General features: G+C 39.6%; 1 protein-coding gene across 2 annotated transcripts in view; it reads left to right on the plus strand.

Moving 5' to 3' along the window:
* The first annotated feature begins 2,900 nt into the window (after window positions 1-2,900).
* EPC2 (enhancer of polycomb homolog 2) overlaps window positions 2,901-18,485 on the plus strand; it is a 174,200-nt gene continuing 158,615 nt past the window's right edge. Inside the window, exon 1 of one of the 2 annotated variants that reach the window (XM_036996081.2) lies at window positions 2,901-3,227. In XM_036996081.2, the coding sequence (XP_036851976.1) occupies window positions 3,075-3,227 (153 nt within the window). In that variant the 5' untranslated portion in view covers window positions 2,901-3,074. The remainder of the gene's footprint in view (window positions 3,228-18,485) is intronic. The other variant, XM_036996080.2, reaches the window with a different exon arrangement.

The raw sequence follows: 18,485 nt of genomic DNA on the forward strand, positions 1-18,485 counted from the left end.
AGAGTTGGAAGCCAAGAAAACACAGGCTGTGTGTCACCTGAAAAAGGTATAGTGTTATTTGCTTCAAACTCTTTTATTCACAGCTCTATAATCATTGCTGGCAAGGCAAGAAGAAAATGGAAATTTGGGGAGGAAATCTGTTACATGGTCAAAGAAAAAGAACAACAAACAACAACTACTACAGCAAAAACCCTTTCCTGTAATAGACTTTCAGGTTTCACAAAGTTTCTTTGAATTGGCTTTAACTGGTTCTAAAATTACTATGCCCAAAGATAGGAAGCTGGAGAGCAGAGGAGGCCATAATAATAACCAATTGGCAGCAATGGCTAGGTCAGGTGACAAGCAATAGAGTGGAGTGGAATGGGGTCAGTATCAATGAATTTCTTCAATGAATATCAGTCAGCAAATATATATTGGGTGCCCACTGTGTGGGAGGCACAGTACTGGGAATATAGTGATTAACTGAGCAGATATTCCTACCCTCCTTGAGGCAACTGCATCTTAGGCTCTGGGTCGTGTACTCTATTGGCCATTGGTTGGACAGTCTCAGTAATTTGGATCAATTACTTTAGAATGTTGAATAGTCAATAAAGAGCTTGGATAGTAGGGTGGCACTGATGAGAGAAAACGAGTTTTGCAGTTGGGGCTAGATCTGGATTTGAACACAGTCCTGCAAGTTATTAGTGTTTAAACACAGCAAATTATATCTGAGCCCCAGTTTCCTTATTAGTAAAATTATATTTCTTCATAGCGTTATAATGAGAATTAAGCAGAATTCAATTAATTGAGGTAATATATATAAAGCACCACTATAACGCCTAGTTTATTATAGTCAATATTTTCTTTCTTGAAAGAGAGTAATGATAAACATAGGGAATAGAAGAAAGTTGTCCTTGTCAAACTGGAGAAGTGCTGGGCACCCAGATAAAAGCCCTGGATGACTCACCTCTTCAACCATGTCTCCCTCCCACCTTCAGACTTGAGTCCAGTGCTGACCCCTACCAATAACATGATGTTCTTCCCTGCAGAGAACTGGAACTGCTCCAGAAGCTAGTGTTCTGAGCAGGACATGCCCATAAGCTTGAGGAAGGTATTGCTTACAAGAAGTGAGTCACAGTATCTCCATTGTTTCCAACGACAAAATGGTTGGAAAACACTCATGCCCTGCTAAACAATGCTCGAAGTATTGCTCAGCTAAACGAATTAGACTATTAGGCACTGCCATCAGTCCGTATCCACCATTTTATCTTCAAAGTGAGAGACAAAGAGACAAGCGAGAAGGCAGAGGAGGAAAAATGGAGAGGGGAAGACGTGGATGAGCACGAGGAAGTGATGGGAGAAGACATAGAGTCTTGATATCATATAGAAATGACTGTAGGAATCAACTTTGTCACTTCTGGACTTTTAGCAAACAATCTGCTTTTCTCCGAACTAGGCATAATATTTATCAATTATTAGAAAATGGTAAAATGTTACATTCTTAGGGATTTTGTAGGAAAACTAACGTTTAAAGCCTAAAGAAACTAAAAGAGGTTAAACGAGGTTGATGTCAACAGTAGCTGGTACTTATTTTGAGTCAACTTGATTTTTCCCTCCTCTTTAGAACTATCTCTAATCAGTTAAGGCTAATGTTCCTTTCTCTTCAGTCTCATGGCAATTACTGCCTGTACTAATTAATTTGGTATTGGGGATTAATTTGGTAATTAATCATGTTCTACTGCCTTGCCTCATCTTTAAAGTTTTCTACAAGTAAATGCTTTTTCTTCTTTTTCCCATCACTTATCCTTCCAGTTGCCCCGTTCTTCAATTCTTTACCTTTCTGCTATTCACCTTCCAACCATCCTGTCATCTCATAACATGAAAGCTCCATGAGGGCAGGAACTTTATCTCAAAGCTGTGCATCTTCCATAGCACCCATTATTTTACACACATCTGCCACTTCGGAAATGACTGCTGCTTTGGTTAAATTTTATACGCTTAACTTTTAAGAAACTGTAATATTTTTTAAATCAGAGAATTATCTACCATCAACTAAATAACCCTAAGTTTGGGTGACCGGTTCAAGTGCACTTGTTGCATCTGGCAGTCTCAAACATTAGCCCTCCGCGCTGCCGTTAGCATCCTCTCCCCGAAGGCTAGGATGAGCGCTAGGATGAGCGAGGATGCTTTCTTGCAGAGCTCTTTCGGTCAGATACCGAAGAGTGGATGCGGGGTAGAGGGCTGCAACGGCGCTAGCGTTTTCCGGGCGGGCGAGGCCCGGCAGGTCTGCGCCTCTGCGAGGGAGCAGACGGAACGGACCTTTGGCACCCCGCGGGGATGTGCGAATTGGAGGATGCGTATGAGCCGGCGCTCTGGGCGCCTGGGAGCTAAGAGCTTTAGAAGTACAGGCTCGGAGGTGGCTGTTGAGGCTTGGTCGACAGCTTCCCTTCCCGATGACAGACTTGTGCACACACGCGCTGCTCGGCGCGGCAGTGTTTTGCCCGGCGCCTTCCTCCGGAGCACCCAGCCAAGCGGGGAGTCGGGCGGCGGAGGCAGAGGCGCACGCTCGGGGGCGCGGGTTAAGTCGAGCACCTGGCACCTGCCACACGGCGAGACGCCGGCCGGCGAGCGGAGAGCCGCCGCCGCGCCTTCTGGCCCCAGCGGCCCGAGGCTGAGCACGCTCCGGCCGCGCCGCGGAGAGAGTGGGTGGGCAGGCGAGGGAGGGGAAGGGAGAGGAAGGAGGGAGGGAGGGAGATGGAGAGGCGCGTCCCCGCGGCGGGGGCGCGCTCTCGCGCGGGCTGTCGGGATCGCTCGCCGCCGCTGTGGTAATGTCCGCCATGTTGGCCATGGCGCAGGGAGCGGATCGGGCGGGCGGGCGGCGGATCTAGTGTGCGGAAGCGGCCGCGGGCGGCGGGGGGCTGTTTTCGGGCGGGGTGGGCGCCCATGCTGTGGCCGGGGACAGTGAGGAGGAGGAGGAGGAGCGGGCCGGCCGCGCTGCACTGAGGAAGGAGGTGGAGGAGGTGGCGGGAGTCCTCCCCCCCTCCCCGCCCGCCCCGCCGCCGCCGCCCGGGCTGTTCCTGTAAGGCGGGGAGACAATGAGTAAACTCTCCTTCCGAGCGCGGGCGCTGGACGCCGCCAAACCGCTGCCCATCTACCGCGGCAAGGACATGCCTGATCTCAACGACTGCGTCTCCATCAACCGGGCCGTGCCCCAGATGCCCACCGGGATGGAGAAGGAGGAGGAATCGGTAGGGACTCGAGTGTTTATTACCCCCCCCTTCCCTCCTCCCCCCTCCCCTTTGTCAGTCGGGCCTCGCCATTCACAGAGCGCTTTACGCTCGCTGGAGGGCGCCCCTGCCGCTCCAGCGCATGGGACCTTACGCCGGCGGAGTAGCGTAAACTCTCTCGGCCGGCGCAGCGCCCGCCCGTGGCCGCCATGTTGTTGCGTCCCAGTGTTGTGATTAGCTCGCAGCGCCGCTTACGCTGCCGTAAGGGGGCCTTGCCGTAAGCGGCGGCCGGGAATGGCGCAGGGGATCTTCTGTCCGGAGTTGGCGTACGGCCTCTGTTTACCCCGCATTTTTTTACATCCTCTCGGTGCGGGGATAATTAATAAATGAGGGATCCTTTGTCCTGGAAAGAATTCTTTTTCCACTTTTAAATTTAGTTTTGAATTGGGTTCTCTTTGAAATGACTTATGGAAAGTAAAGCGCTTTCAAAACATCTTTCCTAGCAGGTTAGATTTCGCCCCCCGGCCCGCTGTGGTGCAGCGGGCTGAGGCGGTGCAGCAGTGCGGCGGGGGCTGGCGAGGGCTGGCGAGGGCCGCGGCAGTTCCGCGGGAGGTAGTGGTGGAGAGCAATTGACCGGCTAGTTCCGCGGCTGGCGAGCGGGACAGCTCTGCCTGCCCAGCCCGGCCGGTGCCCTCTGTGTGCGCCGCGTTAAGAAGGAACCGGGGATGTCCAGCAGCAAGCCGCTGTCCCCGCGCCGCGTCCCTGAGAATTGTCACCGGAGGGTGGGGGTGTCTTAGTAGTTGAGGACCTAGTGCATCTAAATTGACAGTTGCATTTTTGATAATACAGCATTTTTGGCAAAAGTGCTGGTTTTTTTTCTTCCCTTGAATTGTACATATGGTCTAATTTCATCTGGCTTGACAATGTTTATGACTGGAGTGGTGCTTCTTGCGTGCGAAGTTCATAGTAACTGCACCCTCAAGAATTTTTTCAATGAACCAGCGGTCCCGCCTTATTGTCAACACCGGGTGTGCGTGGATTGGTTCTCTTGCTTCTTTGACTGTCAAAAGAAGGCTCGAGGTTTCTGTGATTGGTTACTCTTTGACTATTAATATTGCAGGAAATACTTTTATGCCTTTGATTGGTTGCTCGAGTTCTGACCTCATTATATTACCGTTATTGCTACTTTCTGCTGTGATTATAACATTTCTCTCTGGTGTTTTATTACTTGAAAGTCTTTCAGTAGAAAATGAGTATGGCCGATGTTGATGAACATTAAGCTTTTTAAAAAATAAATAGAATGAAGACCCAACGTTTATGCTATAGGGTTTAGGGCTAAGTTATGTGTGAAATTTCTCTTTGATTTTGTTTTTTATAAGTAAAATTTGTGACTTAACTCAGTTTTCCACGAGAAAGATAATTAAAATAAGAAAGTTACAATGTGTACAAAAATTAATTGAAATCAACTTCAAAAATACAACTTTAGATTCTACAAAATTAAATTTCCGTTAATGTTATTTTGTGGGTTTTGATCCAAAAGGCTATGAGTATTAACGTATCAATATCATATGTAATTACTTGGATCCTGTTTTAATTTGGGGAGAACTTGAATCAAGAAACTCGTCTAGAATGAACTGTGAGCCCCTTGAAGATACATTCTTTTTTGCAGTGATCAGCAATATACTTATTTATTGCTTTAGGTTCTTAGTTTGCCACGTCTTAGTGTTTCGTCTTAATCTAGGAAAAAAACTTGGAGTTTAGTTATTTTTTAAATAATGTAATAAAAATAAATGCTTAGCCCCATCACAATTTTGTGCTGTTAACTTTTTCAGTGAGACCTGTCATTTTAAACATAGAGCATGAGTGATTCAACTGCCCAGTTTTCTGGAAGAAGAAATCCACATACTGATGGAAGATGAAATTCAAATACTGAAAGAACTTAAGTTGAAACCCAGAACTTCTGATTTTTTGTACTGTCCTTTCTGGCTCTTTAGTGTTTACAAGTGGAGGCTTAAAAAAACAAAACTAAACAAACCCTGATAGTTAAGGTTTATAATCTAAAGTCTTTTGCTTCTCAGAAGGTTCATTTGGAATGTTAGTTTTTTTCTTTTTAAAATTAACATTGTAAGTCAGAGGACTTGTGCTTTCATGAGTGACACCCAGTTCAGTTCTTATTTACAGGACTTATGTATTAACCAGAATTATCTGTTTATTCAAAGTTCTGCCTTGATAAATAATCCTAAACAGCAGCAAAACGTAAATATCACAAATACTTTCATGTGAGTTGTATTTCAGTTCAGTTTACATTGTCACCATGCTCTAATTAGTTAGCTTTGTAAGTATTTTTTTAATCACATAAGCTTGTAAAAAAAAAAAGAACCTTGGCTTATGGATATATAATTGTTGCTTGTCATTTTTAAACTGGTCCACAATATGACTCGTTTCCTCTTTGGCTGGCAGAATCCTTTGACTTTTCTTTATTGCCTTCATGGATCCACCCTCTTCCCCCCTAAAATTAAGGACTGTCTATGTAGCTATCATTTAGGCTTTGACTCAGTTTTGAGTTAAATTTGGATAGTGCCTAGAGGAGGTAATGTGCTCCTTGGCATTGGTAGCACTGTAATAGCTGACCTTGTAATTCTCTTAACTCTTTTCTTTTGGATGTGGAGACATCTTTTACTTTTTTTCTTCCCTTATTTCCTTTGTCTTTTGCCTAAGGTGTGCCATTTGGCATCCTCCTAAAGCTTGGTCTCTGTAGTACCCCTCATGGTACTTGGTCTTTATTGTAAACTTATGGTCAGATAACTGTAAACTTAACGTTTATAGAAGGATCACGTGGTTGGTGATAGCCACTTCCCCCATGAGTGTTATATAGTGGTAGCCGATGTTTTTAATAATATCTGCCATTTTTTAAATGTCTTCCTTGTGCCCCAGATAGTGTGCTGACTTTATGTATGTTACCTTAATTCTTTTTAAAGTAAACTTTTTGAGGTGTAATTTATATATAATGTACCCATTTAAAGCATAGTTTGAAGAGTTTTGACAAGTGTATCCACCCTTGGAAACACTCACAATTGAGATAGCTCTCCATCAGTAGTTCTAAGCAGCCATTGATTTGCTTTCTTTCACTGTAGATCAGCTTTGCCTTTTCTACAATTTCATATAGATGGAACTGCACATGCTTTTTTTGTGTCTGGCTTCTTTGCTTAGGATGATGCATTAAAAATATCTGTCCTTGTTGCATCTATCAGTCCATTCCTTTTTATTACTGAATAGTATTCCAATGTATTGATAAGACTATAATATATTCATCTATCCGTTGTTGGGAATTTAGGTTGTTTCTGGTTTTTGATTTTCATTTAATCCTTGTAACAGCCTTATGACATTATTATTCCTATTTTACAGATCAAAAACTAAAGGATCCCACTGCTCATAACTGGCAGGGCTAGAATTCAAACCCTTGCATTTAGTATCACAAAAGCCCATTTTCATTACCACTATTTCATATTATTACAGAACCCTGGATTATCTTTTGAACAATTATTAAGTTCATTATAGTTCTTGTAAATAATGTTTTATTTTTTATAATTTTGGAAACTTTAAAAGGTAATAATTGGAATATTAAATTATTAAAGGTAGTTTTTCATCACTTAACGGCGTCTGGCTTTTGCTCTTGGCTTTTCAGGTTTTCTGTCCCTTTTTTTCTTAGAAATCTGTTAACATTGCTTCACCCTGTATTAGCACTGTTAACATCTGTCTGAATGTTTATGTACCTTAAGCATATAAGAAAGTTGTGGGAAACTGACCTATTTTATTACTTATATTTTCTCTTTATGTAATTAATCTCTGTGTAAGGACAAAGATCTTTCATATTTTGATCATATATTCCAAACTATATTCATAAATCACTAGCTCTGTGGGGTGTATATGTAATTCATTAGCAGAATTTGGCAAATTATTCTTCCAGGAATCTTTTTTGGTTTCTTACTTTTGTACTATGTATACCTAAACACTAAGTCTTTTTATTCCCTCTTGAGTCAGAGGACTCTTTAAATATAGAATTTTTTACACATAGGTATGGCTGCATTATAGTCTTTATTACATGTTAATTACCTCTCTTATAAGTATATGCAGCTTTGTGTAAGATATCTCTTTATACTAGAAAAGAACCCAAATCCTTTATTTTTAAAGAAAAAGACCATGCCTGATTTGAATTGCCATTTCTCCCCTCATGTTAGTTCCCTAGTTTTAGTTATTTTAGTATTTTAAATGCTATTTTGAGTGATGGAGTTAGAATATATTCAGACTTTCTACTGTTTCAGTAGTTCTAGAGAGGATATAAAATACAATTTCATGAATTGATATTATAAAAACATTAGGTATTCTTTCAAAAAAAAAGCAGATGCCATCCCAGTGTTGCCTAAGTGCCAAGTGTTGTCTAAATAAGGTGTTAGGAAACTGTTCAAAGGGGGTATATGTCAAAGGTATGTGTAGGTCTGTGTGCTGAAGTTTTAGGTTTAAAAGAATATGGTATAGATCTTGACTTCACAGAACTTAAATGAGTCATTGAGGTCAAAAACATATCTGGAAAATTAGCAAAAACTACCACATTAAGTCAGTCTGACAGACATTAAAAAGCAGTAGAAAAAGTTTGCCAGTATAGTTAATAGGAATAAGATAACTGTTATTAGAATGTATGGAGAAGGCTTCTTAAAGAGAGTCAACAATTTGGGCCTTTGGGTTTGGATGTATATGGTGTATGTTGATGCAAACATTTGAATGCAGGAGTATTTAAAGAAAGTTATATGTACACACATTCATGATAAAAACTCTCAACAAGATGGGTATAGAGGGCAAATACCTCAACATAATAAAGGTCATATATGACAAACCCACAGCATACATCATACTTAACAGTAAAAAGCTGAAAGCTTTTCCTCTAAGATCAGAAACAAGACAAAGATGCCCACTCTCCCTGCTTTTATACAACATAGTACTGGAGGTCCTAGCCATGACAATCAAACAACACAAAGAAATAAAAGGCATCCAGATTGGTAAGGAAGAAGTCAAACTATCACTGTTTGCAGATGACATGATATTTTACATAAAAACCCCTAAAGAATCTACTCCAAAACTACTAGATCTAATATCTGAATTCAGCAAAGTTGCAGGATACAAAATTAATACACAGAAATCTGTTGCATTCCTATACACTAACAATGAATTAGTAGAAAGAGAAATCAGGAAAACAATTCCATTCACAGTTGCATCAAAAATAATAAAATACCTAGAAATAAACCTAACCAAGGAAGTGAAAGACCTATACCCTGAAAACTACAAGACACTCTTAAGAGAAATTAAAGCGGATGCTAATAAACGGATATTCATCCCATGTTCTTGGGTAGCAAGAATTAATATTGTCAAAATGGCCATCCTTCCTAAAGCAATCTACAGATTCAATGCAATCCCTATCAAAATACCAACAGCATTCTTCAATGAACTGGAACAAATAGTTCTAAAATTCATATGGAACCACAAAAGACCCTGAATAGCAAAAACAATCCTGAGAAGGAAGAATAAAGCAAGGGGGATTATGCTTCCCGACTTCAAGCTCTGCTACAAAGCCACAGTAATCAAGACAATTTTTATTGGCACAAGAACAGAGCCACAGACCAGTGGAACAGAATAGAGAGCCCAGATATTAACAAGCATATATGGTCAATTAATAAATGATAAAGGAGCCATGGATATACAATGGGGAAGGAAATGACAGCCTCTTCAACAGCTGGTGTTGGCAAAACTGGACAGCTACGTGTAAGAGAATGAAACTGGGTTACTCTCAGTTCCATACATGAAAGTAAAGTCGAAATAGATCAAAGACCTGAATGTAAGTCATGAAACCATAAAACTCTTAGAAGAAAATAAAGGCAAAAATCTCTTGAATATAAACATGAGCAACTTTTTCATGAATATATCTCCCCAGGCAAGGGAAACAAAAGCAAAAATGAACAAGTGGGACTATATCAAAGTAAAGAGCTTCTGTACAGCAAAGGATACTATCCATAGAACAAAAAGGCCTTCTACAGTATGGGAGAATATGTTCATAAATGAATATCCAATAAAGGGTTGACATCCAAATTATATAAAGAGCTCATGCACCTCAACAAACAAAAAGCAAATAATCCGAATAAAAAAATGGGCAGAGGATCTGAACAGACACTTCTCCAGAGAAATTCAGATGGCCAGCAGGCACATGAAAAGATGCTCGACATCGCTAATCATCAGAGAAATGCAAATTAAAACCACAATGAGATATCACCTCACACCAGTTAGAATGGCCACCATGCAAAAGACAACAACAAATGTTGGCGAGGATGTGGAGAAAGGGGAACCCTCCCATACTGCTGGTGGGAATGTCAATTAGTTCAACCATTGTGGAAAGCAGTATGGAGGTTCCTCAAAACACTAAAAGTAGGAACACCATTTGACCCAGGAATTCCACTCAGGAATTTCCCCAAAGAAAAGTTCTCAGATTCAAAAATGCATATGCACTCCTATGTTTATCACAGCACTATTTACAGTTGCCAAGAAATGGAAGCAACCTAAGTGTCCATCAGTAGATGAATGTATAAAGAAGATGTAGTATGTGTACACAATGGAATATTATTCAGCCATAAGAAGAAAACAAATCCTGCCATTTACAACAACATGGATGGAGCTAGAGGGTATTATGCTCAGTGAAATAAGCCAGGTGGAGAAATACAAATATCAAATAATTTCGCTCATCTGTGGAGTATAAGAACAAAGCAAAAACTGAAGGAAGAAACAGCAGCAGGCTCACAGAACCCAAGCATGGACTAACAGTTACCAAAGGGAAAGGGACTGGGGAGGGTGGGACGGAAGAGAGGGATAAGGGGAATAAGGGGTATTACGATTAGCATACATAATGTAGAAGGGTGCACGAGGAAGGCAGTATAGCACAGAGAAGACGAGTAGTGATTCTATAGCACCTTACTACGCTGATGGACAGTGACAGTAATGGGGTATGTGGTTAAGACTTGATGATGGGGGGAATCTAGTAACCACAATGTTGCTCATGATTGTATATAAATGATACCAAAAAAAAGTTGTATGTAAATTAGACTAAAGCAATGTTCTTCTATGTTACATGTTTATCTGTTGTCTATCCTTAATCCCTTGATGAACTTCAGTAGGGTAGAACTCTGGTGTTTCTGAGCATGTCATCCTCAGTTCTTTTTTCCCATTTGTGGACATGCAGATGGCTTCTTACTTCTTTTCTTTCCCTTCCTTTGTTCCCTGCTGTATCTAGAAACTGTTGGGAATCTATAGCACTCAGTAAATATTTGGTGTATAACTGAATAAAAGTTCGGGTGGAGCTCAGGGTGAAAAAAGGGTACAGTTATACCAGATTATAGATAGATTTGAATGTTAGGCCCAGGGTTTTGTAGGATGGTGTAGAAGAAAAAGCATTGGGGCACAAGCATGAAGTCTGTTTCTAGTTTTGATTCTGTTCTCAAGTGGCCATTGAGCTGGGAAAGTTGCTTACCTTCTCTGAGCCTCAGGATGTTCATCATTACCATGATGGCTGCCATTCATTCATTCACTTGCTGAAGTATAGTTGATGTACAATATTATATTGGTTTCAAGTTTTGACAAGGTGATTTGACAGTTACCTACATTTTAAATCTCACCCCAACTAGTGTAGTTATTATCTGTCAACATAGAAAGATGTTAAAGAATTATTTATCATATTCTCTGTGCTGTACTTTAATCCCTGTGACTAATTTATTATTGAGATTTTGTGCCTCTTTATTATTTTCCCTTATTTTGTCCACCCATTCCCAACCCCTCCCCCATGGTAACCATCAGTCACTTCTCAGTATCTGTGAGTCTGTTTTTGTTTTGTTTGTTTTGTTTTGTTTTTAGAGTCCACATGTAAGTGAAATTGTATGGTATTTGTCTTTCTACACCTGGCTTATTTCACTGAGCACAACACTATCTAGGTCAATCCAGGTTGTTGTAATGTCAATACTTCTTTCTCTTTTATGACTGAATAATATTCCATTGTATATATGTACCACATCTCTTTTTATCCATTCATCTATTGATGGACACTTTGGTTGCTTCCATATCTTGGCTATTGTAAATAATGTGGTAGTAAACATAGGGGTTCATTTATCTCTTCAATGATTTTGTTTTCTTCTGGTAAATTGCTGTAAGTGGAATTACTGGTTTGTATGGTATTTCTATTTTTACTTTTAAGAGGAACCTCATTACCCCTTTCCATAGCCACCAACAGTGTAGGAGGGTTTCCTTTTCTCCACATCCTCACCAACACTTGTTATTTCTTGTCTTTTGGATAGTGGCTATTCTGACTGGTGTGAGGTGATATCTCATTGTAGTTTTGATTTGTATTTCCCTGATGATTAGCCATGTGGAGCATCTTTTCATGTGTCTGTTGGCCATCTGTATTTCTTCTTTGGAGAAATTACTGTTCAGGTCCTCGGCCCATTTTTTAATTGGACTATTTGGGGGTTTTCTTTGGTCTTGAAGTGTATGAGGTTGTTTTTTTTTTTTATTAAAGTATCATTGATAGACAATCTTAAGATGGTTTCACATAAACAGCATAGTGGTTTCAACATTCACCCACATTATCAAGTCCCCACTCCCTCCATTGCAGTCACTGTCTATCAACATAGTAAGATGTTACAGTCATTATTGTCTGTGTTGTACAGCCTTCGCTGTTATCTACCTATATTGTGATTGCGAATTATAGTGCCCCTTAATCCCCTTTTCCCTTCCCACCCACCCTCCCCAACCCTGCCCCTTTGGTAACCACTAGTCTGTTCTTGGTGTCTGTTGAGTCTGCTGCTATTTTGTTCCTTCTGTTTTTTTGCTTTTTTTATACTCCACAAATAAGCAAAATCATTTGGCATATGTCTTTCTCCACCTGGCCTATTTCACTGAGCATAATACCCTCTAGATCCATCCATGTTGTTGCAAATGGGAGGATTTCTTTTCTTCTTATGGATGAATAATATTCCATTGTGTATATGTACCACATCTTCATCCATTCACCTATTGATAGACACTTAGGTTGCTTTCATATCCTGACTGTTGCAGATAGTGCAGCGATATAAACATAGCGGTGCATATGTCTTTTTTAATCAGGGATCTTGTTTTCTTCAGGTAAATTCCTAGGAGTGAAATTACTGGGTTCCCATGGTTTTTCTATTTTTAGTTTTTTGAGGAACCTCCGTACTGCTTTCCACATGGTTGAGCCAATTTACATTCCCACCAACAGTGTAGGAGGGTTCCCTTTTCTCTGCATCCTCACCAGCATTTGTTGTTGCTTGTCTTTTGGATGGTGGCTATCCTAACTGGTATGAGGTGATATCTTATTGTGGTTTAATTTGCATTTCCCTGATGATTAACGATGTGGAGCATCTTTTCATATGCCTGTTGGCCCTCTGAATTTCTTCTTTGGAGAAGTGTCTATTCAGATCCTCCACCCATTTTTTTTTTATTGGGTTATTTGCTTTTTGGGTATTAAGGCATATGAGTTCTTTATATATTTTGGATGTTGATCCCTTATCAGGTAAATCATTTATGAATATACTCTCCCATACCATAGGTTGCCTCTTTGTTCTGCTGATGATGTCCTTTGCTGTACAGAAGCTTTTTAGTTTAATGTGGTCGCACTTGTTCATTTTTTGTTATGTTTCCCTTGCCCAAGGAGATGTTTTCAGGAAGAAGCTGCTCATGCTTATATTGAAGAGATTTTTGCCTTTGTTTTCTTCTAACAGTTTTATGGTTTCATGACTTACATTCATGTCTTTGATCCATTTCTAGTTTACTTTCATGTATGCAGTTAGATAATAATCCAGTTTCATTCTCTTACATGTAGCTGTCCAGTTTTGCCAACACCAGTTGTTGAAGAGGCTGTCATTTGCCCATTGTACATCCATGGCTCCTTTATCGTATATTAATTGACCATATATGCTTGGGTTTATATCTGGGCTCGCTATTTCTGTTCCATTGATCTCTGGGTCTCTTCTTGTGCCAGTACCAACTTGTGTTGATTACTGTGGCTTTGTTATAGACCTTGAAGTTGGGGAGCGTAATTCCCTGAGTTTTGTTCTTCTTTCTCAGGATTGCTTTGACTATTTGGGGTCTTTTGTGGTTCCATATAAATTTTAGAACTGTTTATTCTAGTTCATTGAAGAATGCTGTTGGTATTTTGATTGGGATTGCATTGAATCTGTTGATTGCTTAAATCAGGATGGCCATTTTGACAGTATTAATTCTGCCTATCCATGAGCACAGCATAGATTCCCATTTACTACTGTCTTCTCTAATTTCTTTCATGAGTGTCTTTTAGTTTTAAGGGTAAAGTTCTTTCACCTCCTTGGTTAGGTTTATTCCTAAGTATTTTATTCTTTTTTATACGATTGTAAATGAAATTGTTTTCCTGATTTTCTTTCTGCTAATTTGTTGTTAGTGTAGAGGAAGGCAACAGATTTCTGTGTATTAATTTTGTATCCTGCAACTTTGCTGAATTCAGTTGTTAGTTCGATAGTTTTTTGGTGGAGTCTTTAGGGTTTTCTATGTATAATGTCATGTCGTATGCAAGCAGTGACAGCTTAGGTTCTCTTTGGATGCCTTTTATTTCCTTGTGTTGTCTGATTGCTGTGACTAGGATCTCCATTAATGTCTTGAATAAAAGCAGTGAGAGTGGGCATCCTTGTCTTGTTCCTGATCTTAAAGGAAAAGATTTCAGCTTTTCACTGTTAAGTATGATGTTGGCTGTGGGTTTGTCATATATGGCCTTTATTTTGTTGAGGTACTTGAGGTGTGTAAGTTCTTTATATATTTTGGATGTTAATCCCTTATCAGATAAGTCATTTATGAATGTAATCTCCCATACTGTAGGTTGCCTTTATGTCAGTCGTGTCCTTTGCTATACAGAAACTAGTTTGATATAGTCCCACTTGTTTATTTTTTTGCTTTTGTTTCCCTTGCCCAGGGATGCATATCCAGAAACAAATTATTCATGCTGATATTCAAATGAATATCAGCCTATGTTTTCTTCAAAGAGTTTTATGATTTCATGTCTTATATTTAGGTCTTTAATCCATTTGGCATTTAATTTTGTGTATGCTATTAGACAGTAATCCAGTTTGATTCTCACAGCTACCGTTTATTGGGTGTTTGTTGAGCACATGTCAGACACTTTGTTAAACTCAGTAGATGGTTTAGAATTCATTAAAGCAGTAGGATGTTTAGGTGCTATTTCTTTCCCAGAAGAAGAAAGTGAGGCTTTAGAAATTAAATAACTTCTCCCAAGGCCACTCTTACTTAGACTAGAATATGGTAGAGCCAGTATTTGAACTCAGGCCCTATGGGTGATTGACTCTAGGGCTCTGATCTTCACCATTGTTCTGCTTTATCTGTAAAATGACTGTGTTGACAATAGACTTGCGTCAGGGATTTGTCCACCTCTAAGTTTGCCAGTCAAGGAACAGAGAAGATAGTATACATGTGCTGTTAAGGACTACCTTCCTAAGAATGGGGCTTTGGCCAAGGAACTACCCTGAAAGATCTACTACTGGTGGGCATATAACATAATGACTGAAAGTTATGAAGTTAAGTTGTTAAATTGTTTTAATCTACTGTTTGACTCAAGGTGAATTTGTATACTTGGTGTGTTTTTACAGACCTTAAGTTTGTAAGGTGTTTCATGAAATTAGGATATTTTGTGTGTATTACATTTTTCAATGAAATTTGAATTAAGGACTATAAAAGAAGTTCCAAAATACTTTTAAAGAAAGCAGACCCTTCACACTTACTGATTTTCACATTATAAGGGATAAGTTTTGTGTGATCTCAAAGAAATTATTTAGTCTTCCTCTACTTCCTTTCCTCATTTGTGAAATGGAATTGGATGGAGTGACCTTTAAAGTACCTTTGGCTCTAAAAATTACTTTCATCTGTGAATCCACATGTGCACCTACTGGGCATATTATCCAGAATGCTAATCAAATGAACTAACAAATGAGACCAAATATTAGGTAGACACCCATAGGTAAGGTTTAACTTTTTAACACTATTGTAATGCTGACAGTTTGGCTTAGAGTTCTTTTTTTTTTTTTTTTTTTTGAGAGGGCATCTCTCATATTTATTGATCAAATGATTGTTAACAACAATAAAATTCTGTATAGGGGAGTCAATACTCAATGCACAATCATTAATCCATCTCAAGCCTAATTCTCGTCAGTCTCCAATCTTCTGATGCATAACGAACAAGTTCTTACGTGGTGAACAAATTCTTACATAGTGAATAAGTTCTTACATGTTGAACAGTACAAGGGCAGTCATCACAGAAACTTTCGGTTTTGATCACGCATTGTGAACTATAAACAATCAGGTCAAATATGAATATTCGTTTGATTTTTATACTTGATTTATATGTGGATCCCACATTTCTCCCTTTATTATTATTATTTTTAATAAAATGCTGAAGTGGTAGATAGATAGAAGATAAAGATAGAAAACATAGTTTAGTGTTGTAAGAGAGCAATTGTAGATGATCAGGTGTATGCCTGTAGACTATGTGTTAATCCGAGCTAGACAAGGGCAGTAAAACATCCACGGATGCAGAAGATTTCTATCAAAACGGGGGGTGAGGTTCTAAGCTTCACCACTGTTGATCCCCAATTTCTCACCTGATGGCCCCCCTGCGACTGTGCCTGTCTTAGGTTGTTCCTTCCTTAAGGAATCTTACACGTCTCTGGCTAACCAGTCATCATCCGGGGCCATACAGGGAGATGTAAAGTTGGTAAGTGAGAGAAAAGCCATATTGTTTGAAAAGGTTAGCTTTTTACTTCTTTGCAGATTTATGCCCTGTGGCTTCTATGCCCAGCATTTGTCTTGAGGTATCTTTACCATTTGGAGGAATTATGATACTCGGTAAATTTGGTATGAGGCACGAATTCTATTTAAGGGTTGTAATTAGGAAGGAAGAAGAAAAGCTATAGACGTAGCAGATGGAAGAAAACATGGGAGGATTGATTATTTCTTTGACATATCTTCTTATAGAGTAACTTAAGCATGTATAGGTTTTAAACTACTAACTAAATTGCGCACACATATTAACATAATAGGAATACAGTTACATAAACAAAGCAGATCTATAATTACCAGCCATCTCCATTGAAGCCAAGAAAACCAGTTAGGCACCCTAGGCATTTGTGAAAATTTGTCTATGATATGATGAATATTGTCCAACTGTACTTGAACAGTCTGAGAGAAATCAGACAAATTAAAGCAACCCATTTCTGGGAACTGTTCACATCCCATATGTTCTTTTAACAGTAGATAGTCTGTAGTCGTAAGATTTTGGAGTGCTACAACATGCACTTCTCCTAATTCTTGGTTGAGTTCCAACAGTATAGATCCAGTCAAATTTGTTGTTTTACTGTATGCACAGGCCAGCTTAGCTATCTCCTTCATTCCAATGGCAAGTCCAGGAAACGGTGGGATGGATGCAGCTACAACTGCAGTATCGCCTGGATCTTTGTTGAAGATTTTTGATGATCATCTTCTGGTATGTCTCTTCCAGAGAGTGCTGAAGTTGGAAGTTCTTCTTCATATCGTATCTTAGTTCATTTTCTGGGTAGTCAGATTAGGCTTTGATCCTCTGTATAAACACAAACAGACCCTTTGCCCACACTTTGATATGCCCTTTATACTATTGTGTAGAGAAAGGAATATTATCAGAAAAGTGTACATCCATAGCCAATCATCTGACACCCTTTAAGTGATCAAAATTAAGGATATTTAAAGCATGCATTAATCATTGATTTACAGGAAGTTTTATCCTATCAGGGAGTAATCCCCCTTCTCTTTCTTTCTTTTTTATTTTATTTTTTTTGTTATCTTTAATCTACACTTACATGAAGAATATTATGTTTACTAGACTCTCCCCTATACCAGGTCTCCCCTATAAACCCCTTTACCGTGACTGTCCATCAGCATAGCAAAATGTTGTAGAATCACTACTTGTCTTCTCTGTCTTGTATAGCCCTCCCCTTTCTCCCACCCCCCCATGCATACTAATCTTAATACCCCTCTTCTTCTCCCGCCCCCCTTATCCCTCCCTACCCACCCATCCTCCCCAGTCCTTTCCCTTTGGTACCTGTTAGTCCATTCTTGGGTTCTGTGATTCCGCTGCTGTTTTGTTCCTTCAGTTTTTCCTTTGTTCTTAATACTCCTCAGATGAGTGAAATCATTTGGTATTTCTCTTTCTCTGCTTGGCTTATTTCACTGAGCATAATACCCTGTAGGTCCATCCATGTTGCTGCAAATGGTAGGATTTTTCCTCTTCTTATGGCTGAGTAGTATTCCATTGTGTATATGTACCACATCTTCTTTATTCATTCATCTACCGATGGACATTTAGGTTGCTTCCAATTCTTGGCTATTGTAAATAGTGCTGCAATAAACATAGGGGTGCATCTGTCTTTCTCAAACTTGATTGCTGCGTTCGTAGGGTAAATTCCTAGGAGTGGAATTCCTGAGTCAAATGGTAGGTCTGTTTTGAGCATTTTGATGAACCTCCATACTGCTTTCCACAGTGGTTGTATTAATTGACATTCCCACCAGCAGTGTAGGAGGGTTCCCCTTTCTCCACAGCCTCACCAACGTTTGTTGTTGTTTGTCTTTTGGATGGCAGCTATCCTTACTGGTGTGAGGTGATACCTCATTGTAGTTTTAATTTGCATTTCTCTGATAATTAGCGATGTGGAGCATCTTTTCATGTGTCTGTTGGCCATCTGTATTTCTTTTTTGGAGAACTGTCTGTTCAGTTCCTCTGCCCATTTTTTAGTTGGATTATTTGCTTTTTGTTTGTTGAGGCGTGTGAGCTCTTTATATATTCTGGACGTCAAGCCTTTATTGGATCTGTCATTTTCAAATATATTCTCCCATACTGTAGGGTTCCTTTTTGTTCTATTGATGGTGTCTTTCGCTGTACAGAAGCTTTTCAGCTTAATGTAGTCCCACTTGTTCATTTTTGCTGTTGTTTTCCTTGCCCAGGGAGATATGTTCAAGAAGAGGTCATGTTTATGTCAAGAGGTTTTTGTCTATGTTTTTTTCCACGAGTTTAATGGTTTCATGACTTACATTCAGGTCTTTGATCCATTTTGAATTTACTTTCATATATAGGGTTAGACAATAGTCCAGTTTCATTCTCCTATA

Source organism: Manis javanica, chromosome 7, assembly GCF_040802235.1.
Source record: "Manis javanica isolate MJ-LG chromosome 7, MJ_LKY, whole genome shotgun sequence".
Taxonomy (NCBI): Eukaryota; Metazoa; Chordata; class Mammalia; order Pholidota; family Manidae; genus Manis; species Manis javanica.